General features: G+C 39.6%; 2 protein-coding genes across 2 annotated transcripts in view; both read right to left on the bottom strand.

Moving 5' to 3' along the window:
* Positions 1–7,465, bottom strand: part of NFXL1 (nuclear transcription factor, X-box binding like 1) — a 66,105-nt gene extending 58,640 nt beyond the window's left edge. The window contains exons 1-4 of the mRNA XM_075195312.1: positions 7,281–7,465; positions 5,575–5,839; positions 5,063–5,245; positions 2,403–2,512 (exon numbers count right to left, since the gene is read on the bottom strand). Coding sequence (XP_075051413.1) covers positions 2,403–2,512; positions 5,063–5,245; positions 5,575–5,806 — 525 coding nt within the window. The 5' untranslated portion in view covers positions 5,807–5,839; positions 7,281–7,465. The remainder of the gene's footprint in view (positions 1–2,402; positions 2,513–5,062; positions 5,246–5,574; positions 5,840–7,280) is intronic.
* Positions 7,466–16,542: 9,077 nt separating this feature from the next.
* Positions 16,543–21,937, bottom strand: part of CNGA1 (cyclic nucleotide gated channel subunit alpha 1) — a 49,089-nt gene continuing 43,694 nt past the window's right edge. Inside the window, exon 9 of the mRNA XM_075195322.1 lies at positions 16,543–19,207. Within this exon, the coding sequence (XP_075051423.1) occupies positions 17,799–19,207 (1,409 nt within the window). The 3' untranslated portion in view covers positions 16,543–17,798. The remainder of the gene's footprint in view (positions 19,208–21,937) is intronic.

Raw genomic sequence — 21,937 nt, forward strand, 5'->3', positions numbered from 1 at the left:
ATGCAAGGCCAGGGGAAGTAAATCAGAGTCCTGTAAGGCCTCTGCCAGTTGGTCTGCCCATGCTTCCATGGCTCTAGCAACCCAAGCAGAAGCAAATGTGGGCCTAAAAGAAGAACCCGCAGCCACAAATATAGATTTCAGCTGGGATTCTACTCTGCGATCATTGGCATCTTGCAGAGTTGCTGAACCTGGGACTGGTAGTAAAGTGTGTTTGGCCAAACGGGCTACTGGAATATCCACCTTAGGGATACTCTCCCAGCGAGCCACGTCTTCCTCCTGCAATGGATATAGGGAGGAGAATCTTTTGGGAACAGAGAACCTTTTATCAGGCTGTTTCCATGCTTCCTCTGCAATATCTCTGAGTTCTACCGAAGGGGGAAACCGGGAAGCCTTTCTTTTGGCCTTCTTAAAGAGAATTCTGTCTCTGGGAGTAGGATCCTCCTGTTCTGGGAGGTCCAACGCTTGTCTCACCGCTAAAACCTAATCATTAATAAATTGGTTTTTAGAGAGTTTTCTTCCTGTCCCAAAGGTTGAACCTGGTCAGGATCAGAATTAATTTCCCCCTCCTCCTCTGAAAACCCCTCAGAGTCTGAAAGGACCATAAGGGTATTATCAGATGTAGGCCGCTTTCTTTTAGCAGACGGGATGTTTGGGGATTCAAGTAACTGGTTCAGCTTATCCAAACCCTTTATAAAAGCTGTGGACCATGCCGGTTCTGTGGGACCAGGGGCTTGGTCCGTATTTAATGAGGAAGGTCCTGGTATAGACGTTCCAATAGAACCTGTGGTAGCAGGGAGGCCCAAAGGTGTACTAGAATTAGTAGCCACCGAGGTTGCCACAGTAGATAGCAATTGATTGGATTGAAAAACCATCTGTGCTAAAGAGGAAACCGGCTGTGTCAGGGAGGCCACCCAGGCCGGTTCCTCCATCAGTGGGGCTGAAATATGCTGGGTTTGCACAGGGGGGGACCCCTGCTTCGCAGACAGAGCAGAGCGCCAACGGGTCCTTCTGCCCACAAGGTAATTTTACATTACATTTTGAACATGCAAAATATTTTGCCATAGGACCCTTTCCCTTATCTGTCATTTTTTTTTATAAAGGAAGGCACACCAAACACACAGCCTTAAATTGTTAAATTTAGCTGAGTAGAGAGAGAGAGTGTAGAGAGAATAGTGTGAAAAAACAAGAAATAAACTAATCTTGTCATAAAAGTTGTACTTGTAATTTTTTTAAACACAATATAATACTTAGGCAAGTAGGATAACTACAATATAATCCCTACTAGCCCACTTTGTACACAGCAATACAGAGTATGTGTTTAAATAAATCATATATTAAGCCCATAGGCCAAACAGGGGAGAAGTCCAACAGCAGTGTCCTGATGCCTGCTCCCTCAGATCTGTTCTCTCTTCCCGGGCTTCTCCTTGGCGCCAGAAGACCGGGTTAAACCATCTCTTTCTGGAAGTCGAGGAAGCTCTATGTCTTAGCTTCCCCCCCTTCTGATAATGCTGTCTCTGCAGCTGTTTCTCTGCCCGTATAAAAAATAAAAATAGGTATGTGGCAGAGTAGTGGAGACCTCAAGAGTTGAGGTCTCCGCAGCGGTTAGTACCCGATGCCCCCTCCTATGTATGAGGGGGGATCCTGGTATGGCCCCCTGTAGTTCTCCTCGCTCCTCCACGGATCCAAAATGGCCGTCGTCATTTGAAATCTCCGATAACCGGCGCTCTATGCCTACAGTGGCAGCGCCGGTTATCGGGAAGGCTCCAAGAGTGACAGCGGTCCGTGAGACCGCTTGTCACTCACAATTCAGGCACCCCATTCTGTCCCTGTCAGTGAGAGCCTCTGCGCTGCTCTGCTGTGAGTGTGTTCTCTATAGTAGAACACACTCCCAGGTCTGCCACCTATAAAAAGTTTTAAAGAATAAAATAAAATAAAAAGGAAAAAATAAAGAACACATGCAGGAACTAAAAACACTGCCCAACTCCATGGGCACCTAAAAAAACTGAACAGGAAGAGGCAGGGGGATTGTAGAGGGGAGGGGTCTGTCAGCAGTGCTAAAGTTAACTAGCTAGGTGCCAACTCCCGAGCTCCCCTCCACAACCCATGGTAAGCAGTGTCCCCCAGACTGAATGAAAGAGAAATCAATATTAGGCTTTCTGATCACAACTACGAAACATACAAGTGAAGTAACATACACTCTCCTTCCTGGTGCCACTGACAAGAAGCTTGTAGATAGTCATAGCACTTCATCAGGGTCAACCACACTCATATCGTAGCCTCAGTTTGACCAGAGGGTGCCTAAACCTTAGCATACAACATATAAATGCCACATTTACATTTGCCTAAAGAATACATTTTTCTGCCACCAATGTTATTAGAACCAATCACAGGGTAATACTTACAGCTTGGTTTCTCTTCACTGAAGCAATGCATATCAGACAAGTCAAAGCCCCAGACTGAAAGGCCTCATTCACATACTGTTTGGTACGTGCCAATTCGCTGGTATCACCATCTTTAATAAGCATAAGGAAAAACAAATATTCACATTTCTCCATCTAAAAATGTCACACACTGTAATACATCTTCGATAGGGACAATTCCTTCAGGCACGCTAACAAAAAAAAAAAAACGCTCTCAGAATAAAAGGAGATATAGCACAACAGCAATTAAATATGTAGTATGCCTACTCCCAGCCACCCTGCATCCAGTATAAACACATGGGAGAGCTCTAGCTACATTGCAGAAAATAATATGCCCAGGGGTCATCAATGTGAAATCAAGTCAGACTCTACCGTTATCAAATACTTATCTGCCAAGATTTCACTTTGTTCCTTTCCCCTTATAATGGCCTATACAACTCCATTATGTTTTAACGTCTCCAATACTGAGCTCATATTTGTTGGGATATCATTTTTGAGTCTTTGTTTCTCCATACGAAAAGAAGACCTCCACCCACCAGTAAGAATAGGCAGCAGCACCCTCCTCCCCCAACATGCATTAAAGAGAGGATGCCATTTCTATTTTATTTATTTTTTAAAAAAACTACTGTAGTTTTGGAAAGGATCAATTCTCCTGCTGAATAAGATAGTAAAATTTGGAATTTAGAGCCTTTGACACCTCAGTATGATCTTGTGTCAAGCACACAGTGAATGGCTATGCCAACCATCCAATCAGAACCCTCAACACAGGAGAGGACTAAAGTGTTCAAGTTCAGGAACTTACAATTGTGCTGCTTAATGCAACAATAGAATAGAGAGTGCCAAGGCTTTAGTGAGGGTGGTCGTAGATTAAACAAATTAGGCCCTGGATACCTGGTAGAGAGGGTTGTTACTGCCCAATGCCAGCAGCTATTAGAGCTCATCCTAAAGACTTGTTTTCATTTTCATAACATCTCTAGGTTTATTTCTCACACATTGTGCTACTAATCATTTCTCCCGTTATTTCACTTCACTAAAACACTGCAATCAGGATTACTTAATATCTATATAAACAATATTGTTGCTGTTCTTCGCTACCAATGTTTGCTTTGGCGTCTCCTGGTACTTCCTAGAATAAAATGTAAGATTATGTGGCAAACGTACAGTCATTCCCAACTCTGCTTCCTTAAACAAACTAATCTTGAAATATACTCTGCATAACACACAAGTAGATTTCCTCTTCTTTTATTATCTCATCCTCTGCACACCCTGAGCACTGCACTACACCAATGCTATTCCCTGTCACACCCCATCACTTTCTCAGAGGTTCCAAGCCAAACAACCAGCATCATTATTTTTTAGTGGAAAGACAATATGAGAAGAAAAGCTCTAATGCAGTTATATTTAAATAAAAGAATAAAACATTATCTTTCATAACAAAATTTCAAAGATTCATTTTAATTTTCAACTAAAGTTATCATTTTATTAAACCATGATCACCGAGTGCAATGATAATACTGTGATTGTACATCTTTTATAGTGCATGGTATCTTAATTTGCAATCACAGTATTTGTTAATGTAGTACTTTATAAACATTTTTTCCCTCCTAAGTGGACTTGCTGCCTATAACGCAGTGGAGGCAGATATTCTGTGAGCTGAATTAACATCCATGAGAATGGAGAATATCGGTTCACAAGGAATCAGGGTCTAATGAATATTATTTTATTAGAACGCTTACATTTTTATAGAAAGGTTACATTTTAAAATAAATAAGACGTTCCACAATAATAAAATATAATCACAATAGTGAATATAAGGGAGTTCTCTGTGCACCATTTTTCAAATAAACGGCTCTTTTCTTATTAATGTTCAGTTTATGGTCGCACCCCACAGTCAATTAATGAGAAATTTCTCCGAAACTTGGAACTGAGGGTACTATAACTCCTAACAAGTGGTGCGATAGGAAAACCCCTATTTCTGTCTCATGAATATTAGTCCAGCAGTGCCACAGTGATGTCACAGGTTTCTAGGAAATTTATATGCTGCATATTGGTTTGGCCCACAAAACAGACACCTTCCCTGGTGACAGGTCCAATTTCAACACTATGGGCCGGATTCATTAAGGAAAGTAAGGCAACAAAAATGAGTAACTTTGCACCTTGGCAAAACCATGTTGTATTGGAGGAGGAGGTAAATATAAAATGTGAGGACAGATTTATAGTTGGGGTAGGACATGTTGTAGATCAACTTTAAATTTCAGTGTAATAATAAAGCTATAAAGTATTTGCATCTTACATGAAAAAAAAAAAAACAACCAGTATTTTCCTTATGTGCAAAATAATAAACACATTTGCCCCCCCCCCCGTTGCACTGCAACATGGTTTTGCCAAGGTTCAAAGTTACTCATTTATTTGCTTTACTGCCTTTAATGAGTCAGGCCCTATATATTCATATTATCTTTATCTGCAGTTGAAGAAAAAAATGTTTCAAAAGTAATATAAATAGAAGGTATATTATAAAGTACTAATGTAACAACCAGTTTTCCCCCTGTAAACATGGAATAACGCTGCCACAACACACTGCATCAACTAAATCATTAGGACAAAACATAAACAACCTATTTTCAACATAGAAAATGAATTACCTGTCTGAGCAGTGTACGTGGTAAAGGTTAAAGCTAAGATTTCTCTCTGCTTCCCGTCAGCACCTTCATCTCTGTCGTCGTCATCATCATCATCCGAAGAGCTGTCATTATAGTCTACAAATTTTCTTATCACTGCCTGGTTAGCTTTCTGGATTTCTTCAAACTTCTTTTTAGAGGTCTCCGCTTATAAGAAAACAGAAAGATTACCAGCATACAGATCAACACACATCAATGAAAAGTGGCTCAGACACATGAAGAAGGACATTTCACATTGTACGTGCTAGGTAGCAGACTTTGAATTACACAATAAACCACATATCATCGCCCTGACAGATAAGACGGAGAAACATAATATCCACTTTTTTTTATCTGTTTAAAATAAACCAGTTACATACACACAGCGATGGAAGCCATTTTGTGGGTTGAACCAAAACTCGTTTTCAGAAATATTGGTTCAGCCCAAAAAATAGCTGCCGTTAGCGTGTGCAGGTAACTGATACATTACTACTTACCACTAGCTTCACTGTTCCGGGTCACTACATTTAGGGGCTTGCTGACAGACGCATAGGAAACATTTCCTCTCCCAGCACCCGGCCAAGGACCACTATTTCCATCTCTTCTTGAGAAGGCAGCATTTCTGTCGACTCCTGGTACAGGTCCTGGAGCAGGAGCTGGTCCACCATTTAAAGAATTACCGCGACCTCTTGCTCGCCCTCTGCCACCAAGTCGCCAAGGTGCATCCATTGCTGCCAATGCCACAATTAAGCAGCTGAAAATCTAAAAGACATTCCATTATGTATGTCCATCTAAACATAGTGTCAACGAGTAGAGCTCATGTAACGTACTTTCAAGACGGCTTAAAATGAGAAATGATACACACCCATATGTTAGTCAATGACCAAGTGTAGGTAAAACAGCAATAAATTAAAACACATCATTAGCTCAAAATCAAAGCAGGCAATAAACGTGTTTGTAAATGAGATCTGCAATTTTCTGTTGTCAATGATTCTCTAAGAATCAATTTGATTTTTAGAGCAGAGTTCATTGATAAAATCTAAGGAAGTAAATCTTGAATTGTTTCCAAGACCTAAGGAGTAAGAAGGAGAGCACCATGGTTACAACCTTATAATAATGCACAATGTTAATGTGTCTTTATAAGCTATATCTTACCAGATCCCTTATGACACTGCAGTCTCTTGCTCACATAATAACATGTTATTGCCACATATCCAATAGTAACAAAAGATGTTGAATATATTTGGAAGCAGCCATTACATTATCCTTGGCCAGTTGTACAAGGTGTCACTGGTTATTGTTTGCAGATATGACAATGCTGTTTCACATGTATGACTGCGTGCTTATCAATCATAAATAGACAAAGAGCAGTCACTCATTACTATCAGGTCTCACATAGTCTTCACATAACCATAGCCATAACTGACGAATTGGTATTGATCTCAACATTTTATATATTTATATCTGTATTCTATATATGATTAACAAATTGCTTTATGTAAAGTGCTTTATGTAACTTTCCTCCTGCTGCTGTATCCTGTCTGTATAATGACATGATGTTTGACTGCAATACTGATAATCTAAGAAGAGTAACCTAATTTCAAATGAAGATGCTCTGTTACAAACCATATGGTGACACTGCTCATTTAATTGGTTGACAGCGAGTTATAAGCCTATACTTATTATGTTTATGACCTAGGGTCAATGAATAACTGTAACACAATTGCAATGCCAAATAGCCATTTAAAATTGAATCAATAATAGACTTAATATGACAAAAATGAATGAATGAAATAGCAGTAATTAGCCAAAGCAACACTGGCTGGAAATGATGGCATAACATTAAGCTTATTAATCTATAAATCCAGAGATTTAAAACCTCAGACACTAATTTCCCTGCATTAACAGAGCAAACATGAACTTCTCATGGAGGAAATAAATAGTCAGTGGGTGAACTTGAAGTAAAACGTGTGGCATTGTGTTTAGAAGTGTTCTACATACCAAATGCCAAGCTAAAAGATATAAGCAAGATGGTACTGGATAAATGAAATATGACCAGTGATATAAATAACACTTTGTGTCCCCCCGCCCACTACAGCTGTCAGGCCCTATACGTGTATATTATGGATATAATAAATACACTAATACTGGCTGTAGTGTGTACTGTATATTAGGGCTGAAATCCCGAGGTCTCATGCGTTACCTATCACCGGTCACTCCATATCTCTGACACCCGGGGACGGTGGGGAAAGGATTCGCTGTATGATGTGGCCTCCCGTAAGCAGCGGCAGACGCACACCTAAAAACTACATTTCCCGAAATACAGTGCGCAGACAGCGGCGTCTACTGTAGCAACAGAGAACACATAGACTACAACTCCCGGCAACCATTGCGCCGAACCCCTATGGCATCTTATTATCCCGTTGACGTGTCATGTCTGTGGCTGTCGTCTAACGAGTGTGTGCTGAGACGACAATTCCCATCATGCACCGCTGTGGAATAGAATGGCTTTCCTGGTGTTCTGAACCTGCAAGTCTCACATGTCTGTCATTTTCATATACTGTAATATAGTTGCCAACTGTGCATAATTTGCATTCTGGATGTTGGTTGCAATTCTCACTACCAGTTCTTATACCCTATTATTCTCTTACCTTTATAGCATATATACAACCTTCACTAAATTTACTGGCAGTAAAAAATGAAGACATATTTGGCTATCAGAAAAAAATCAAGATCAGCAAAAGATAAGAGACTTCATATCAGCAATAAATTATTATTATTAATATTTTTATTATTAACTTTTATTTAAATGGCATACATGGCTATAGCACAAACAAGGTAGACATAGTTCACATAATCAAAAGTTCACATAAATTGGCATAGCACATATACAATTGAAAAGGTAACAAATGCAAGTAGCAATATGTAAGGGTAACATAAATCAAGTCACATTACAAAGAAATTCCCATCAATTACAAGGATGGTAACGGTAAGGGGAGGTGATAAAGGAGAACTAGGATGCAGGGGGTAAAAGGGGATTGGGAGACAAGATGAAGGATGGACCTGCTTGTGAAAGCTTTAAAATCTAAAGGGTTAGAGTGAAAGAAGGAGTGGGTCACATAGAGCCAAGAAGCTTTGGTGAACCGCTGAGTTTTACACATACCATTAACCACACCAATGATTTTGAGTCTGAATAGGACAGTGATGGCCAACTTGATAACAGGAATGGGAGAAAATCAGCCCCAAAATGACCTAAGCATCCCCAATCACTCACCGAAAAATGCCTCCACATGCACCTCATTTTCTCCAAAATTCCACCACATGGCACTAACACTTGCTCCAAAATTCCCCTCAGACCTCCACAAGCCATCAGATCTCACATGTACTCCATAACTCCTTCACATGCCACTCAGATCTCAACATATGTCACTCAAACCTCCTTACATGACTCCACATACAACATGCTCTCCGCTCACTGGCACTCTCCACATGCTCTCCGCTCACTGACACTCCCCACATGCTCTCCGCTCACTGACACTCCCCACATGCTCTCCGCTCACTGGCACTCTCCACATGCAACACTCACTGTCAATCCCCACATGCTCTCCGCTTACTGACACTCCCCACATGCTCTCCGCTCACTGACACTCCCCACATGCTCTCCGCTCACTGGCACTCTCCACATGCAACACTCACTGGCACTCCCCATATGCTCTCCGCTCACTGACACTCCCCACATGCTCTCTGCTCACTGACACTCCCCACATGCTCTCCGCTCACTGGCACTCTCCACATGCAACACTCACTGACACTCCTCACATGCTCTCCGCTCACTGGCACTCTCCACATGCAACACTCACTTACACTCTCCACATGATCTCCGCTCACTGACACTCCCCACATGCTCTCCGCTCACTGACACTCTCCACATGCAACACTCACTGACACTCTCCACATGCTCTCCGCTCACTGGCACTCTCCACATGCTCTCCGCTCACTGACACTCTCCACATGCAACACTCACTTACACTCTCCACATGATCTCCGCTCACTGACACTCCCCACATGCTCTCCGCTCACTGACACTCTCCACATGCAACACTCACTGACACTCTCCACATGCTCTCCGCTCACTGGCACTCTCCACATGCTCTCCGCTCACTGACACTCCCCACATGCTCTCCGCTCACTGACACTCTCCACATGCAACACTCACTGACACTCTCCACATGCTCTCCGCTCACTGGCACTCCCCACATGCTCTCCGCTCACTGGCACTCTCCACATGCAACACTCACTGACACTCTCCACATGCTCTCCGCTTACTGGCACTCTCCACATGCAACACTCACTGACACTCTCCACATGCTCTCCGCTCACTGGCACTCCCCACATGCTCTCCACTCACTGGCACTCTCCACATGCAACACTCACTGACACTCTCCACATGCTCTTCGCTCACTGTTATGTTAACAAGAATGTATATCATAACAGCTCAATGAAGATAAATCTGTGTGAAATCTTTCCTAATATAAGTATCTTTGTCCCTATTATAGGTTGAGTGTCTCTAAGTGTATCTGATTATTTATTCATACTGCTTGAATATATAGCATAATCTGTGTGTAAAACAACGTAAGTCAAATTAATATGTACTGTGTATATGCTTGTAAGCCCCAAGTCTTTGTTGTCTGCTATGATATGTGTCTGATTGATATATATATATAGTGATACATATGTCTAACACAGTGTTAACTTAGAAAAGGATAGGGTAGTGCTGGCTGGAAACTACATTTGCGAGTGCTTAATTAATGAGATTAGTTATTAAATGGTCATGAGCCTTACAATCAGTCCTTCAGTGCTATCAAGACTTCCTTCTACAGCAGTGTGATGATTATGTAGTATATCTAATGACTGATTGTTATATTCTGTTGAATTCATGTATGACAATGTATATTGTATGTAATCTTGTAATGTAATTTCAATGTGTGCTTTGCTAGATGACATGAGTTTGAACTTATGCAAGTGTCATTAATCTGTTAAAATAGCTAGACCAGTGAGAGATAGGCTATTGGAGGAGTTTGAAGCCCCAAAGTTGTAAACCATCTAGCCAAGCAGAACAAGCAAAGGTGGGAAATCAGGTCATGTGAACATTACGATCTCAGGACATCCCTAGCTTCCTTCAAAAAGCCCTATGACATTTGTAAGATCAATCTGTCCTTATTGACAGCTAAACTCCAAAGGTGGGGGGTGATAGCTATGTGGCTAAAGGTTTAAAATCTTCTGTTTTAGACAATAATGTGTGCATTTTCAAGAGGGGTCTATCAAGACTGAAATGTCGCATCCTTCTCAATTGTGTTCTCTCACACACCAGGTATTAACTAGTATGTAGTAACTCTGATTCTATTTCCTATTTTAATTTAATTTGTGAAACTTACTTGTGCAATATATTGTATGTCTTGTTATTCATTTTTTGTAATTAAGCCTTGGAAACAAAGCCTTCTTTGTGAACTTACGAAGCCCAGGGAGGCTCATGCTACATGTGTATGTTATTTAAGTGTGAAACATTAGTAAGTGGTTTTTGTGAACGTAAGGACACCATAATAAATCCTTTGTGGTGGCAGAAAAGGTGTATTCATTGCTAAGTGACTAAGGTGACGCCAGTCACGGCCAGCTGTTCAGATTGCTGTATCTGGGACAGGCTGGTCGTTCGTGACAAGCAGGTATGGTGACATGCACAGATGCACCTGTCCAGCATCTAAAATGTCCTTGAAATGATGTTGAAATGATTGAAAAGGGTGCTCCTAAAGTGGAAGTAAGATGGATTTTGACCTGACACGCAGTCAGATCCAAAATGTCACAAAAGTAGGTGCACATTGATATTCCAGGGACACCTATCCTTTGTTTTCACTTCTACATTTTTTTGTCTACCTTGTCTGAACCTGTGTTATGTATGCCCTTTTTTCCCCACGATCTGGTGCTGCTGTGTACTCTGGTGCCTTGTAAATCAGCAATAATAACAAAATGTACAAGGTAGACAAATAGGCATATTTGTACACAATGTGAAGGTCTGCATATTTCCATGTGTTACTCTTTCATCAATCATTATTACTGAGCAGATACAAGACAGTAAAGTGATTCTGCATTATACACAGGTCTCCAATGGGGCTCTGCATGGCATACAGGTCATCAGAATGGGTTTATCATTTTATGCTGATCATCAGATGGTCCTGCCAGGGTCACCATCCCCTGGAACTCGGGGTTAGCTGTACACTGGCGCTAACAGCATATTACATATGGGCACTAAAGAGAAAAGTTGTCCTTTGTACCGTAGCAGATATCACGAACAAGCTGGTAAGAGTCAAAACTCTAACATCAGGCTCACTATCCCTCAAACACACAGAGCTTCCAATGCAGGGACCTTTTAGCATGTCCAAAATTAAGACATGTTTGGAAATGGCCTTATATAACTTACCAGACTGTTGAGCACCAACAGTTGCGTTTTTGAGATTACTGCAGATGTATTTTCTCATTAGCTTGGAGCTTATACAAACCTGAATGTTCTAGACAGAACTGCCAAAGGTTCTGCTTCTATATAGTGGAGGTAGCAGTTATTGGTGATAAAATGATGAACTGCACTTGATTAGCACGTCAAAACCTCAAATGACATTTTCTATTGATATGTAAGCTGTATGGGTGTACTTACTTTTCACACATTTTTTTCTTCATGTTGACTTATCTTTTGTTGAATAAATAATGACAAAGTAAAAACTTTTTTTTTCTTTTTAAACTAATAATTTTATTGAAGTCTGCTACAAATACAGAAACACTGACACAGACAGACATATACAAACATTATAAACTTAAGGTGCCCAGCAATAGACGAACGTAAACATAGCCAAAATATGAATGATGGGAATGATGGGTGTTTCCATATCGAAGACAATGGTGAGGCCTATGGTGCTAAACTAATACCCCATTCATACTGTACCAAAATCCCGGGTTTTTTCCGGGGCGAGATCAAACGACCCGGGTCTTGGTGTAGTATGAATGGTACAAGTCAAAAATCCCGGGTCTAAAAACCCGGGTCTTCAACCCAGGATTTATCGAGGGGTAATTCCCGGGTCGGACCCGGGTTGCCTGCACTATGAATGGTACAAACCGGGTTTTTCAAGAAAACAAGCTGATTGGCTGTCTGCCTGTCTCTGGAGGATGATGTCATCGGTGGAAGATTCGAGAAGGAGTTTAGGAGACATGGTGGATGGTGGAGTGCAGATCAAATCACCACCCACTTTTGCATCATCTTTATGCGTCAAAAAACCAGTCACCTTTCAATGACATCACCATTTTTCAGCCAATGAAAACTGCTCTGGTGATGACTCCCACAAATTGCCAGGGCACAGACTTGTGCAGTATGAATGGGGTCAACCCGGGAAATTCCCGGGTCCGAGGTGCAGTATGAATGGTGTTTCTGAGCTGGGACGCTCCGAGCCCCGGCAAAAACCTGGCTTGAAAAACCCGGGATATTGCCGGGGTGGCAGTATGAAAGCGGTATAAAATAGCTATTCACTCTGTCCCAGGTTGAGAGAGTGAAGCAGGTATTGGGGTTATCATAGGCCTAGGGTGGTCTATTGAGCTTAGGAAGTCATGGAACATAACTAATGCTAATTTTTGGGACCATGGCAACCAATATCAACCAATTTCTTGAGTCCAGGTTTGGAGTGCCAAGAATCAATCTGATTGAGCTATACAACATAATAATAGTTTTGAAATACAGGGAGATCAAGACTACCACCTTCTGTTGAGTTAGGCAAGATTGCTTAACTAATTCTAGGTTTTATTCCATCCCAGTTGAATTTATTACACATCGTTTGTACTGACGTCAAAGGGGATCTTGTGACTTGTATAAGAAGGGTTTGGAATAAGTTGAACAGACGTGGTAATATGTAAATTTTAATGACATGTATAAAGTAAAACCTTTTATGGTGTATTTCTCACATCAGATAAGATTTATTAAATTATAGGACATGGGACAGAACTAGGTGATTGTTAATATGTCCTGATATCTAAAAATACAGATCTGAAAGAGTGTGTGCTTTCACTTTTTTAGAGAGGCAGAGAGAGGAAAATATTTTATATCACTGTCAAGTTTTTGGGATCTCACTAATGGACAACATGTGATTCTGATTGAAAAGAGGGCTTGAAAACCCTTTTTGTCCTTTACCAAACCAAAAACTGGAAGGTGACTGATAGTGACAGAGTGAGATGCAATTGGCTTGTGCTACCTACTAATATCACTAACTCACTAGGCATCTCTAAGGGTGGCTGCAAGCAGACAGGATATAATTTCTAATGTTCTTCCTTGGTCCTGTCCTTTAAGCACCTCCAGGTCTCCCGTCCCTCTTCCCTGAATCCCAATATAGCAAATAACTGGGTTTTTGATGTGATTAAATAGGTGTATTTCTACATTTTGCTAGCATAAGCAATGCTGTGTTTCCATGTCACTACTGTACACTAGAATTACAAAGGTACATAGTGGTAGGAGGGGTTATACTATGCAGTGCCATTGAAATTCTTACTATAGATGTACAATGTAATACTCTTAAACACAATCTCAAATGCATTTACAGTGATGCCCTGCAATCTAAACCAGAGCCGTAACTAGGCATGTGCGGGCGGTGCCGTCGCCCAGGTCGCAAGCCCAAGGGGGCGCAGCAGCCGCCCGCTACCTGGCTCTGCACCTACAGACTTTTAGTTTCCCGCAGTGGAAACTAAAAGGAAACTAAAACTAAAAGGATAAAAGCATTTGGAACGCAAACTTGCGTTCCAAATTCCGAACTTCCTGTCATTGGAACGCACATGCGTTCCACTGCGGGAAAGTAAAGGTAAGACAATCTCTCTCTCTCTCTCGAAAATATTTCTATATTACTGTAAGGCAAAGATGTATTCAAATATAAGTGAACAATAAATAATGGACTGCTATCTGCAATTTTTAAAAGCAAACATATCCAAGGAGCAATAAAAAAAAATATAGAACAAAAATTATCATAATGTTTTAAAAAAATGTTTTAATAATCTTGATATTTTTTTAAACTTGCTTGTGGGGAATGTGACAAAATACTCAAAATGATTCACTATTTTTTAGACTTTGACCCATTTTTTTATATTATCAATGTCTGACACTGGAATGTATTATAAAGGCTTTACTAGTGGATATTGAATTGCAAGTATGATTTATTTGCACAATGTTCAGATCTGCTCTGATGAAGGTCATCAGATTGGATGTTATGTCAATGCTGGCCATCCTTTTTATCATCTGATCTGTGTTACATCCAGCATATTGGAAACAATATGAAACAACACATGCATTGTAATAAGTATATTTCATATGGTGCACAATCAGAAAATATATAATGGGTAGAGCTCCATTAGTCCCTGTATGCGCTTCTTTGGATATTTTAGAAAAAAATTCACATGTATAGTATGTCCCCCTACCACATCTGTAAATAGTAATGGGGAGAATGGTGAAATAAGAGAGGTTCAGATGATATGGGTTGATGACTGTGTAAATCTTGCAGGGTGCCAGAAAGTTTTTCAATGTCTATTTCCTATGATCTTCTTTTTTTAAAAAATAGAATAAAAAATAAAAATAAAAAAGCATTTCTGAAATAATAATAATAATAATAATAATAAAAAATGTATTTTATTAAAAAGAAAAAGCATAAAAGCCAACAACACTTTACAGCTTTTTAACACAACAGTTGTAATCAATTGATGCACCATCACACAACCACAGTAAAAAGGTTAGTAAAATTACCCTTTTTATTTCCTAGAATACAAAGTGTCAGACAAAACTTTCTCTTTAAAACAGATGGTTGGATATTAAGCATGCAAATTAAATGCACTGCATTCTAAATTGTATGGTCTTTATAGAACTTACTAAAACTTTTTAATAGTTGACATTTTAGAATCTATTTGCAGAAAAATTTTGAGAAAAATTTGCAGACAGGACTACATCACTTCTGAAGTGGTATGACAGATGGTGACATTATAGACCCCTTTATGTTGTAAATTGATTTTTCATGCACAGGTCTAAACAAGCACACAGATGAAAAGGAATATTATAATTTAAAGGAGGCAGGGAGAAACAAATCAAACACATACAGCAAGAAATGGAAGGAGGGACAAATTAAATACATTGAGAGGGAAAGTAAACTAAAAGTTCAGGTAGTGGCAGCAATAACTAATATCAGGGATGGATAAGACAAGTTTTCATATTATCTGACATTTCCCCAGTGAAGAGATGTAAATCAGTGATACAGACAGCAGATAATAGCTGGAGGTGAATAAAGCGGTGGTCACCTGTGAAACCCCTTGTACCTCACCTTACAGAGGATATTCTTCTCCTCCATGCTTTTGTGCTCATGTTTGGGGTCTGCAGACATGTAACAGAATTCTTTCAGTAAAGTGCTAGCCACACCCACACATTAGGATGGCCACACCCACTTGGCAAATGTCACTCCCACTTAGATGGGGGGTGTCGGTGCCCTGTCTCGCCCAGGGCACTAAAATGTCTAGTTACGGCACTCGCTGTTTTAATTTCCAGGATGGGAGGTTCCAAGTGACTTCTTACACCTTGAAGCAGGTTCAAACAAATATGGTTTTTTTTGTTTATTCCCTGTGATATCACCAGAATGTGTGTGTCACTAGATACATACCAAGTATATTTTTTGCTGTATAGTGATAGCACTATATACAGAAATGCTGAATACTATATTGAAAAAGAAACTAGCCCATTACCTGTGGTTATCAACTGTCCGGAGCCAGGAATCAATATTGTGACTGTGGTTATTAACTGCCTGGAGCCAGGAACTAGCATAGTACCAGTAATCACCAATTGCCCAGAGCAAGGAGCTAGTGCTATGCCTGTAATTATCAACCACCTATAGCCATTAACTAGCACAGTACCTGTTTTCACCATTGCCTAGAGCCAGAAACTAGCATGGTACCTGTGGTTATCAAGTGCAGGGAGCCTGGAACTAGCACAGTGCCTGCGGTCAAATGCTGTTCAGAATTCTCCTGTCGGTATTGTGTAACTGGAGCCAGGAACTGGTGTTATACCTGTGGTTGCAAACTGCTTGTTGCCAGAAATTGGCATTGTGCCTGTGTCCATGAACATGAATCCCAACCAACAGCTACAATTACCATTTTGCTACCTTATTATCAAGTGTATCACACACCAATTAACTTGTATACTGGTTGGTGCTCCTTAATATAAAGTATCCGTACACCGTGTATTTGCATTATCAACAAAATATGAGGATTATATTTAGGTAGGTTATAATTTGCATATGCTATGTATTCATTATATTATGCTATTCTGAATTTTGATTGTGAGGTCAAATAACAGCTCAATGACTGCAACCCTCAAATGAAAATGTTTATGTCTGCAGAGCTTTAATGAATTATTTTAATTATGAATCTATGCACATGTATATAATTAGCATTTATGTTATGAATGTATCACATATGATTGCCACATAGAATGTAATGCACTTTGTAACTTTATGTGTAGCCCTGATTTAGAAAGATATTTACAAACATCTGTTTTGGCCTGTTGGATGTCACCATGCTGTGTGGATTTGCATGCTATTCTGTATACAGAGGAAAAGATGATAAAATACAAATTATAACACACGTGAAAATAGTGTTTCAATTTATTTGTACATTTTTTTCTTCATAAAGAAACCAAAACATTCTAAACGATGTTGAAGTGTTCTTGAATAGTTACTTCAAAATATCAATATTCTGTTCAGCAAATGTATACATTTAATCAAAGTGACTAGGTGTACCATTCCAGCCTCTGTGAACAACCAAATAATTGAAAATTCTTATTAAATCAGTTTACAAGTTCATACATTTTTATAATTCTACCAAGTATTACAGTATATACATATGGGTAAACATTCATGTATATAAACCATTACTTTAAAGAAAAAAGTAATGCTTAACATTTGATTTAATATCTGGACCCCCCAAAAGCTTAATACATTATTAATGACCCTGTTACTGATTTGGATTAATAAATAAATTGCTCTTTTAACAGCAATATATTTATGCTACTGCAGACATCTTCATCCTCTACTTGTTTACTTATCTCACTATAGAAATTTGGAGCAAAACATATCTATGATCCGAGAACTTATTTTCTGTCTACACAGCAAAGTACTGACCAGTACAGTGGTTTTCAACTGTTTATTCTACTTTACATAACACTGTATATTTAACCATTTGCAGTTCTTATAAAATAGCCCCTATGATTAATAAGGTGCTTAAATCTATAATGTTCATTTTTCACAGCATATTATTTCTGGAAAAAAAAATTAAACAAAACAAATATACACCAAATGGGCATTCAAACAGATCACAAACAATTCTTTGTCACCCTCTCGATAATGTCACCGTGATGCCAGTATTCCAAGCTGGTGCTTAATTTAAACAACAATATTTATCCAGTTTTGTCCTTTAATTATCCTGTAAAATCAAAGAATATATATTTATATTCAGAACAATAATAATCTTCTCTCTGTCTATGTTTCTGTTCAGTGTCACCATATATAACCTGATGTTGTACAGTAAGTAAAGGAATGGTTACATTCCTCTATCAGATAATGGCAAAGTCATTCAGCCAGTTTAACTTTTAATGCTTTAATGAATTGAAGTATTATTTTGCAGTTGGTTCTGTTTCTTCCGTTGGCGCCCCTGTTTCTATAACCTCCAGCACTTCAGGCTCAGGTTCTAACATTTTCTCAATTTTGGATACACGCTGTTTAAGTTTCTGTTGCGCCGAGTCATACTCCGCCAACAGTCTAGCAAATTTTGTTTGCAGATTGTCGACTAAGCTTTCCATGTGAGTCACCTTTTCTTCAATGTCTTTGGGATCGACGCCAGCATTGGCAATGTCTAGGTCAAGAAGGCCGTCTTTCATTAGGATCTGTCTTCCCTTTTCCTCCAGCATGGCTTTAGCATCAGGATATTCAGTTAGCGCTTCCATTAGGTCATCTTTATACAGGCAGAAGAGATCAGAATATCCAATACTTTTAATGTTTGCTGTTCTTCTGTTACCAGCTCTACTACCTTTGATGTTAAGAATGCTGATCTCCCCAAAGTAGCTGCCATCGCTCAAAACTACAAATTGTGTAATTCCATCGTCTGCTACAACTGCAAGTTTACCTTCTTTAATAATGTACATTTCCCGCCCAATATCTCCTTTCCTGCAAATGTAATCTCCAGGGCTGTATACTTGAGGTTGTAGCTTCAAAACTAATTCAATCAAAAGTCCAGCTTCGCAATCAGCAAAGATGCGGACTTTCTTCAGTGTGTCCAGATGGACATTGATAGCAATTTCCGCTCTTAACTTGTCAGGTAAGTATTTCAACACTTCTCTTTCATCAACAGCTTTTTTATTTGTCCACAAATAGTCAAACCACTTAATTACTCTTTTCTCTAAATCCTTGCTGACTTTACGGAAGTGCATGTACTGTTTGATAGCATCAATCCTCCCCTGGAACTCTGCTCTGGCTGCGTTCATGTTTGAAATCATGGAACCGACATTACCAACGATGGTAGCGAAAATCAATACTCCCACTAAGAAATCAGCGACCACAAACCAGAATTCTGAGTCTTGAACAGGTGGTGGGGTCTCACCAATAGTTGTCAGGGTCAGCGTTGACCAATATAGACTATACACATACTTCCTGGCCAGACGACCATAGTCTGGGTGTGAAGTATTAGGGTAGACCCATGTATCTTCTCCAAACCCTATGGCTTTCGAAATTGAATAGTAGACACAGGCATTCCAGTGGATGATGATCACGATGTACATGATGAGGTTAGAAATCCTGAAGATGTTTGGGTAGTTGGTCCTTGTTTCAGTTCGCTGGAAGAACTCAAACATGCGAGCGACTCTGAGCAATTTATTGAGCCTAAGTTCTGGGTAGTTTAATCCGAATTTCAAATATAAAATATCTGTTGGTACAATGGACATTAAGTCCAGCTTAAATTGCAAAGTCTTTTTGTATTTGTCTCTCAGTTTGCTTTCATCTCTGACAAGAAGCCCTTGCTCCAAATAACCTTGAAATAAAACAATTAAGGTCATTGAGGTTGGATCTGTGAATTATTGTATTTCATCGCACAATGTACAGTAGTTATATGCATATACATCATACAGGTTGTACAGTATTGTAGCAAAGCAAAATGCTGTTTTTTATATCAAGAAATCTGTCTTGCTGATTTATATTTCTGGATACCTTATTAACACTGATCATCAAATATTGTTTTCCTTGTTAAATATATCTACTTTATTAATCAATACTTCTCTCTGGCATTATTAATATTACCAACCAATCAGAATTATTGGGTCTCCCTCTAAACCTAACAAGTGTTGTTCCTCTCATTTACACAGTGTACTTTTCACACCTAAACAACTCTCTAACCACTTTTTTTTTTTTTTTGCATTACCTGCACAATACCACAAATTACACTTGAAAAATAGAAGAACCTTTTAATGTATTATAATAATAACAATAATCTTTTAAATCACCCATATCCACGCCCCATCTATTTAATCCTTTTATGCCCAGCTCACGTATTTCAAGGTTCCCAATAATAGTATTAATAATCATCCCTAATCTAAACTATTACTGCCACCCAAAAAAGTTCATTAGTAATTATCCCTGTATTGCTCCAAACTATATCATCGGTTCATTTCTGACCTTCGTGTTTAGTTTTCACAAAAACTCTCAAACTCTCAACAATACAGAGTGGATGTTATAAACTTAAGAACCTAAAAGACACTTTTCTGGTCCAATGGAGACATTTACCAGTATAGGTATTTGCATTGTGTCCAAACAGACCAAAATTTTTTATAGGGGGCTATTAGTTCAACTCACTTTATCAGGTTTGAGGCTCTAGTATCTGTCACAGATTTTGGGCTTGCTGGATGGACTGTGCCAGCTAAGACAGATATTGTAGCCTTAAACTTGTTCTAAATGAAATGGAACACATGCAGATAGAGGTCAGGAGCTGGACCTGACAGTTCCTGTTCTGATCAGAATGGGAAGACTTTGGCGTGAGTTGGTCAGCTTAACATTTATTGCAATATGTGGAACTAACATTCCCTGTTTTTAATATAGAACAGTACCTGGTACAGCATTAATTATGTGTTTGGAGAGTGCAGAGTATCCCTGTTTTCTTGTCTATACAATGTGGGCAACCCCCTCTTGCACCCCAGTCTGTACATGGTGAGTGCAGAGGATCTCTGTCTGTTTTTGTTTATACAATATAAGTCCCATGACTCTTGCACCCCATTCTTTACATTAATTAATTCCAACTTGTGTGAGGTGAGTCCCAGGTCTCCCATGGCTGCTAGTGCTAGGGAAAGACTTGCCTTTAAAAGCTGTGTGCAGGTAAGCCTTAAGCCTATAAAATATCCAGATAATATAAGCCAGATAAAATAGCATAGCATTTGATCATGTTAGGACTGACCAGAATGGGAAGACTTTGGCGTGAGTTGGTCAGCTTAACATATATTGCAATATGTCCCTGTTTTTAAGATAGAACAGTACTTGGTACAGCATTAATTATGTATTTAGAGAGTACAGAGTATCCCTGTTTTCCAGTTCCTGTACTGACCCTTCTCTAGTTACAGGGGGAGAGAGATGGTGAAAGGGGGGTAAGGATAAGACTGAAAGGTTCCAGCTAGGGATATATTCAAGGGGAGAGTTGGATTTCATGATTCATTGCCCCAACATTACAAATCAGCTGTTAGAAGAGGGAGCAGTGAAAGATGGTGGTTTGTGTTGGAGGAGTGAGGAAATAATAAAAGTTATTGTTCGCTATGTGACGTATTGCAATCAGCATCTTCCTAGCCCCCAGTATGTCCAAAGAGCATTAATTAGAAGCTGCCAACCTGTCACTTCTTGTGTATATCATCTTGTTAATATTTATATATGTTTGCCAATACTTGCTGTATTATATATGTCGTACGAAAAAACATTGCAGATAGAGCAAGTTGTTCAGAGTAGAGCGACAAGCTGCAGTTTGGGAGTACTCGCAAAACAAAACACGAGGGATGTGGATGTCAGACATTTCATCTTGCTGGTGCTGCAGCAAGTTTATCATCTTAACAGGGTCTTCTACCTTTGAGGGTGTAGGTTTACACAACTGGCCATTGCATAGCAAACTCCTGGGGAACCCTTCCATATAACTTCCAAATTAGTGTGATGCTTTTGTCCCCAGTACTCCTTTATATATGGGCTCGATGCTGGATAGCTGTGTTAAAGGAAAAATCTTGCGAGCATCGAATAAGGGACTGGATGCCATTTCAGTCAATGAATCAAATAATTTGTCTAATGAAGCTTTCCATTAGTTGTCCCAGCTCTGGCCACGACTATAATGAGAGCAGTCTGCAAACTCTCTGATGTCCACACTGCAGAATGTTACATGCTGCTTATGCATTGTTGAACAAAAGAGGGTTTTTCTACACATTGGGCCTCACTTAGAGTAAGGAGGAGTACAATTTTGCACATTGGTAAAACCATGTTGCGCTGCAGGGGAGGGGGGTTCCAAATGTGCGGACGAATTTAGAGCTGGGACAGGGGGCACATCCTAGCTCAGCTTTAAATCACAGAGTAAATTTGTGTTTGTGTGTTACATGTGAAAGCAGGTAGTGTTTTCCCTGCATGCAAAAATACATGAATTTGCACCCCTTGCATCGCAAAATGGTTTATCCGAATGCGCACTTGTACCCTTTGGATAGATTGGCTCCTGACTGTAAATGAGGCTCATTGTCTTATGCCACAA

Source organism: Mixophyes fleayi, chromosome 1, assembly GCF_038048845.1.
Source record: "Mixophyes fleayi isolate aMixFle1 chromosome 1, aMixFle1.hap1, whole genome shotgun sequence".
In the NCBI taxonomy this organism is placed as follows: Eukaryota; Metazoa; Chordata; class Amphibia; order Anura; family Limnodynastidae; genus Mixophyes; species Mixophyes fleayi.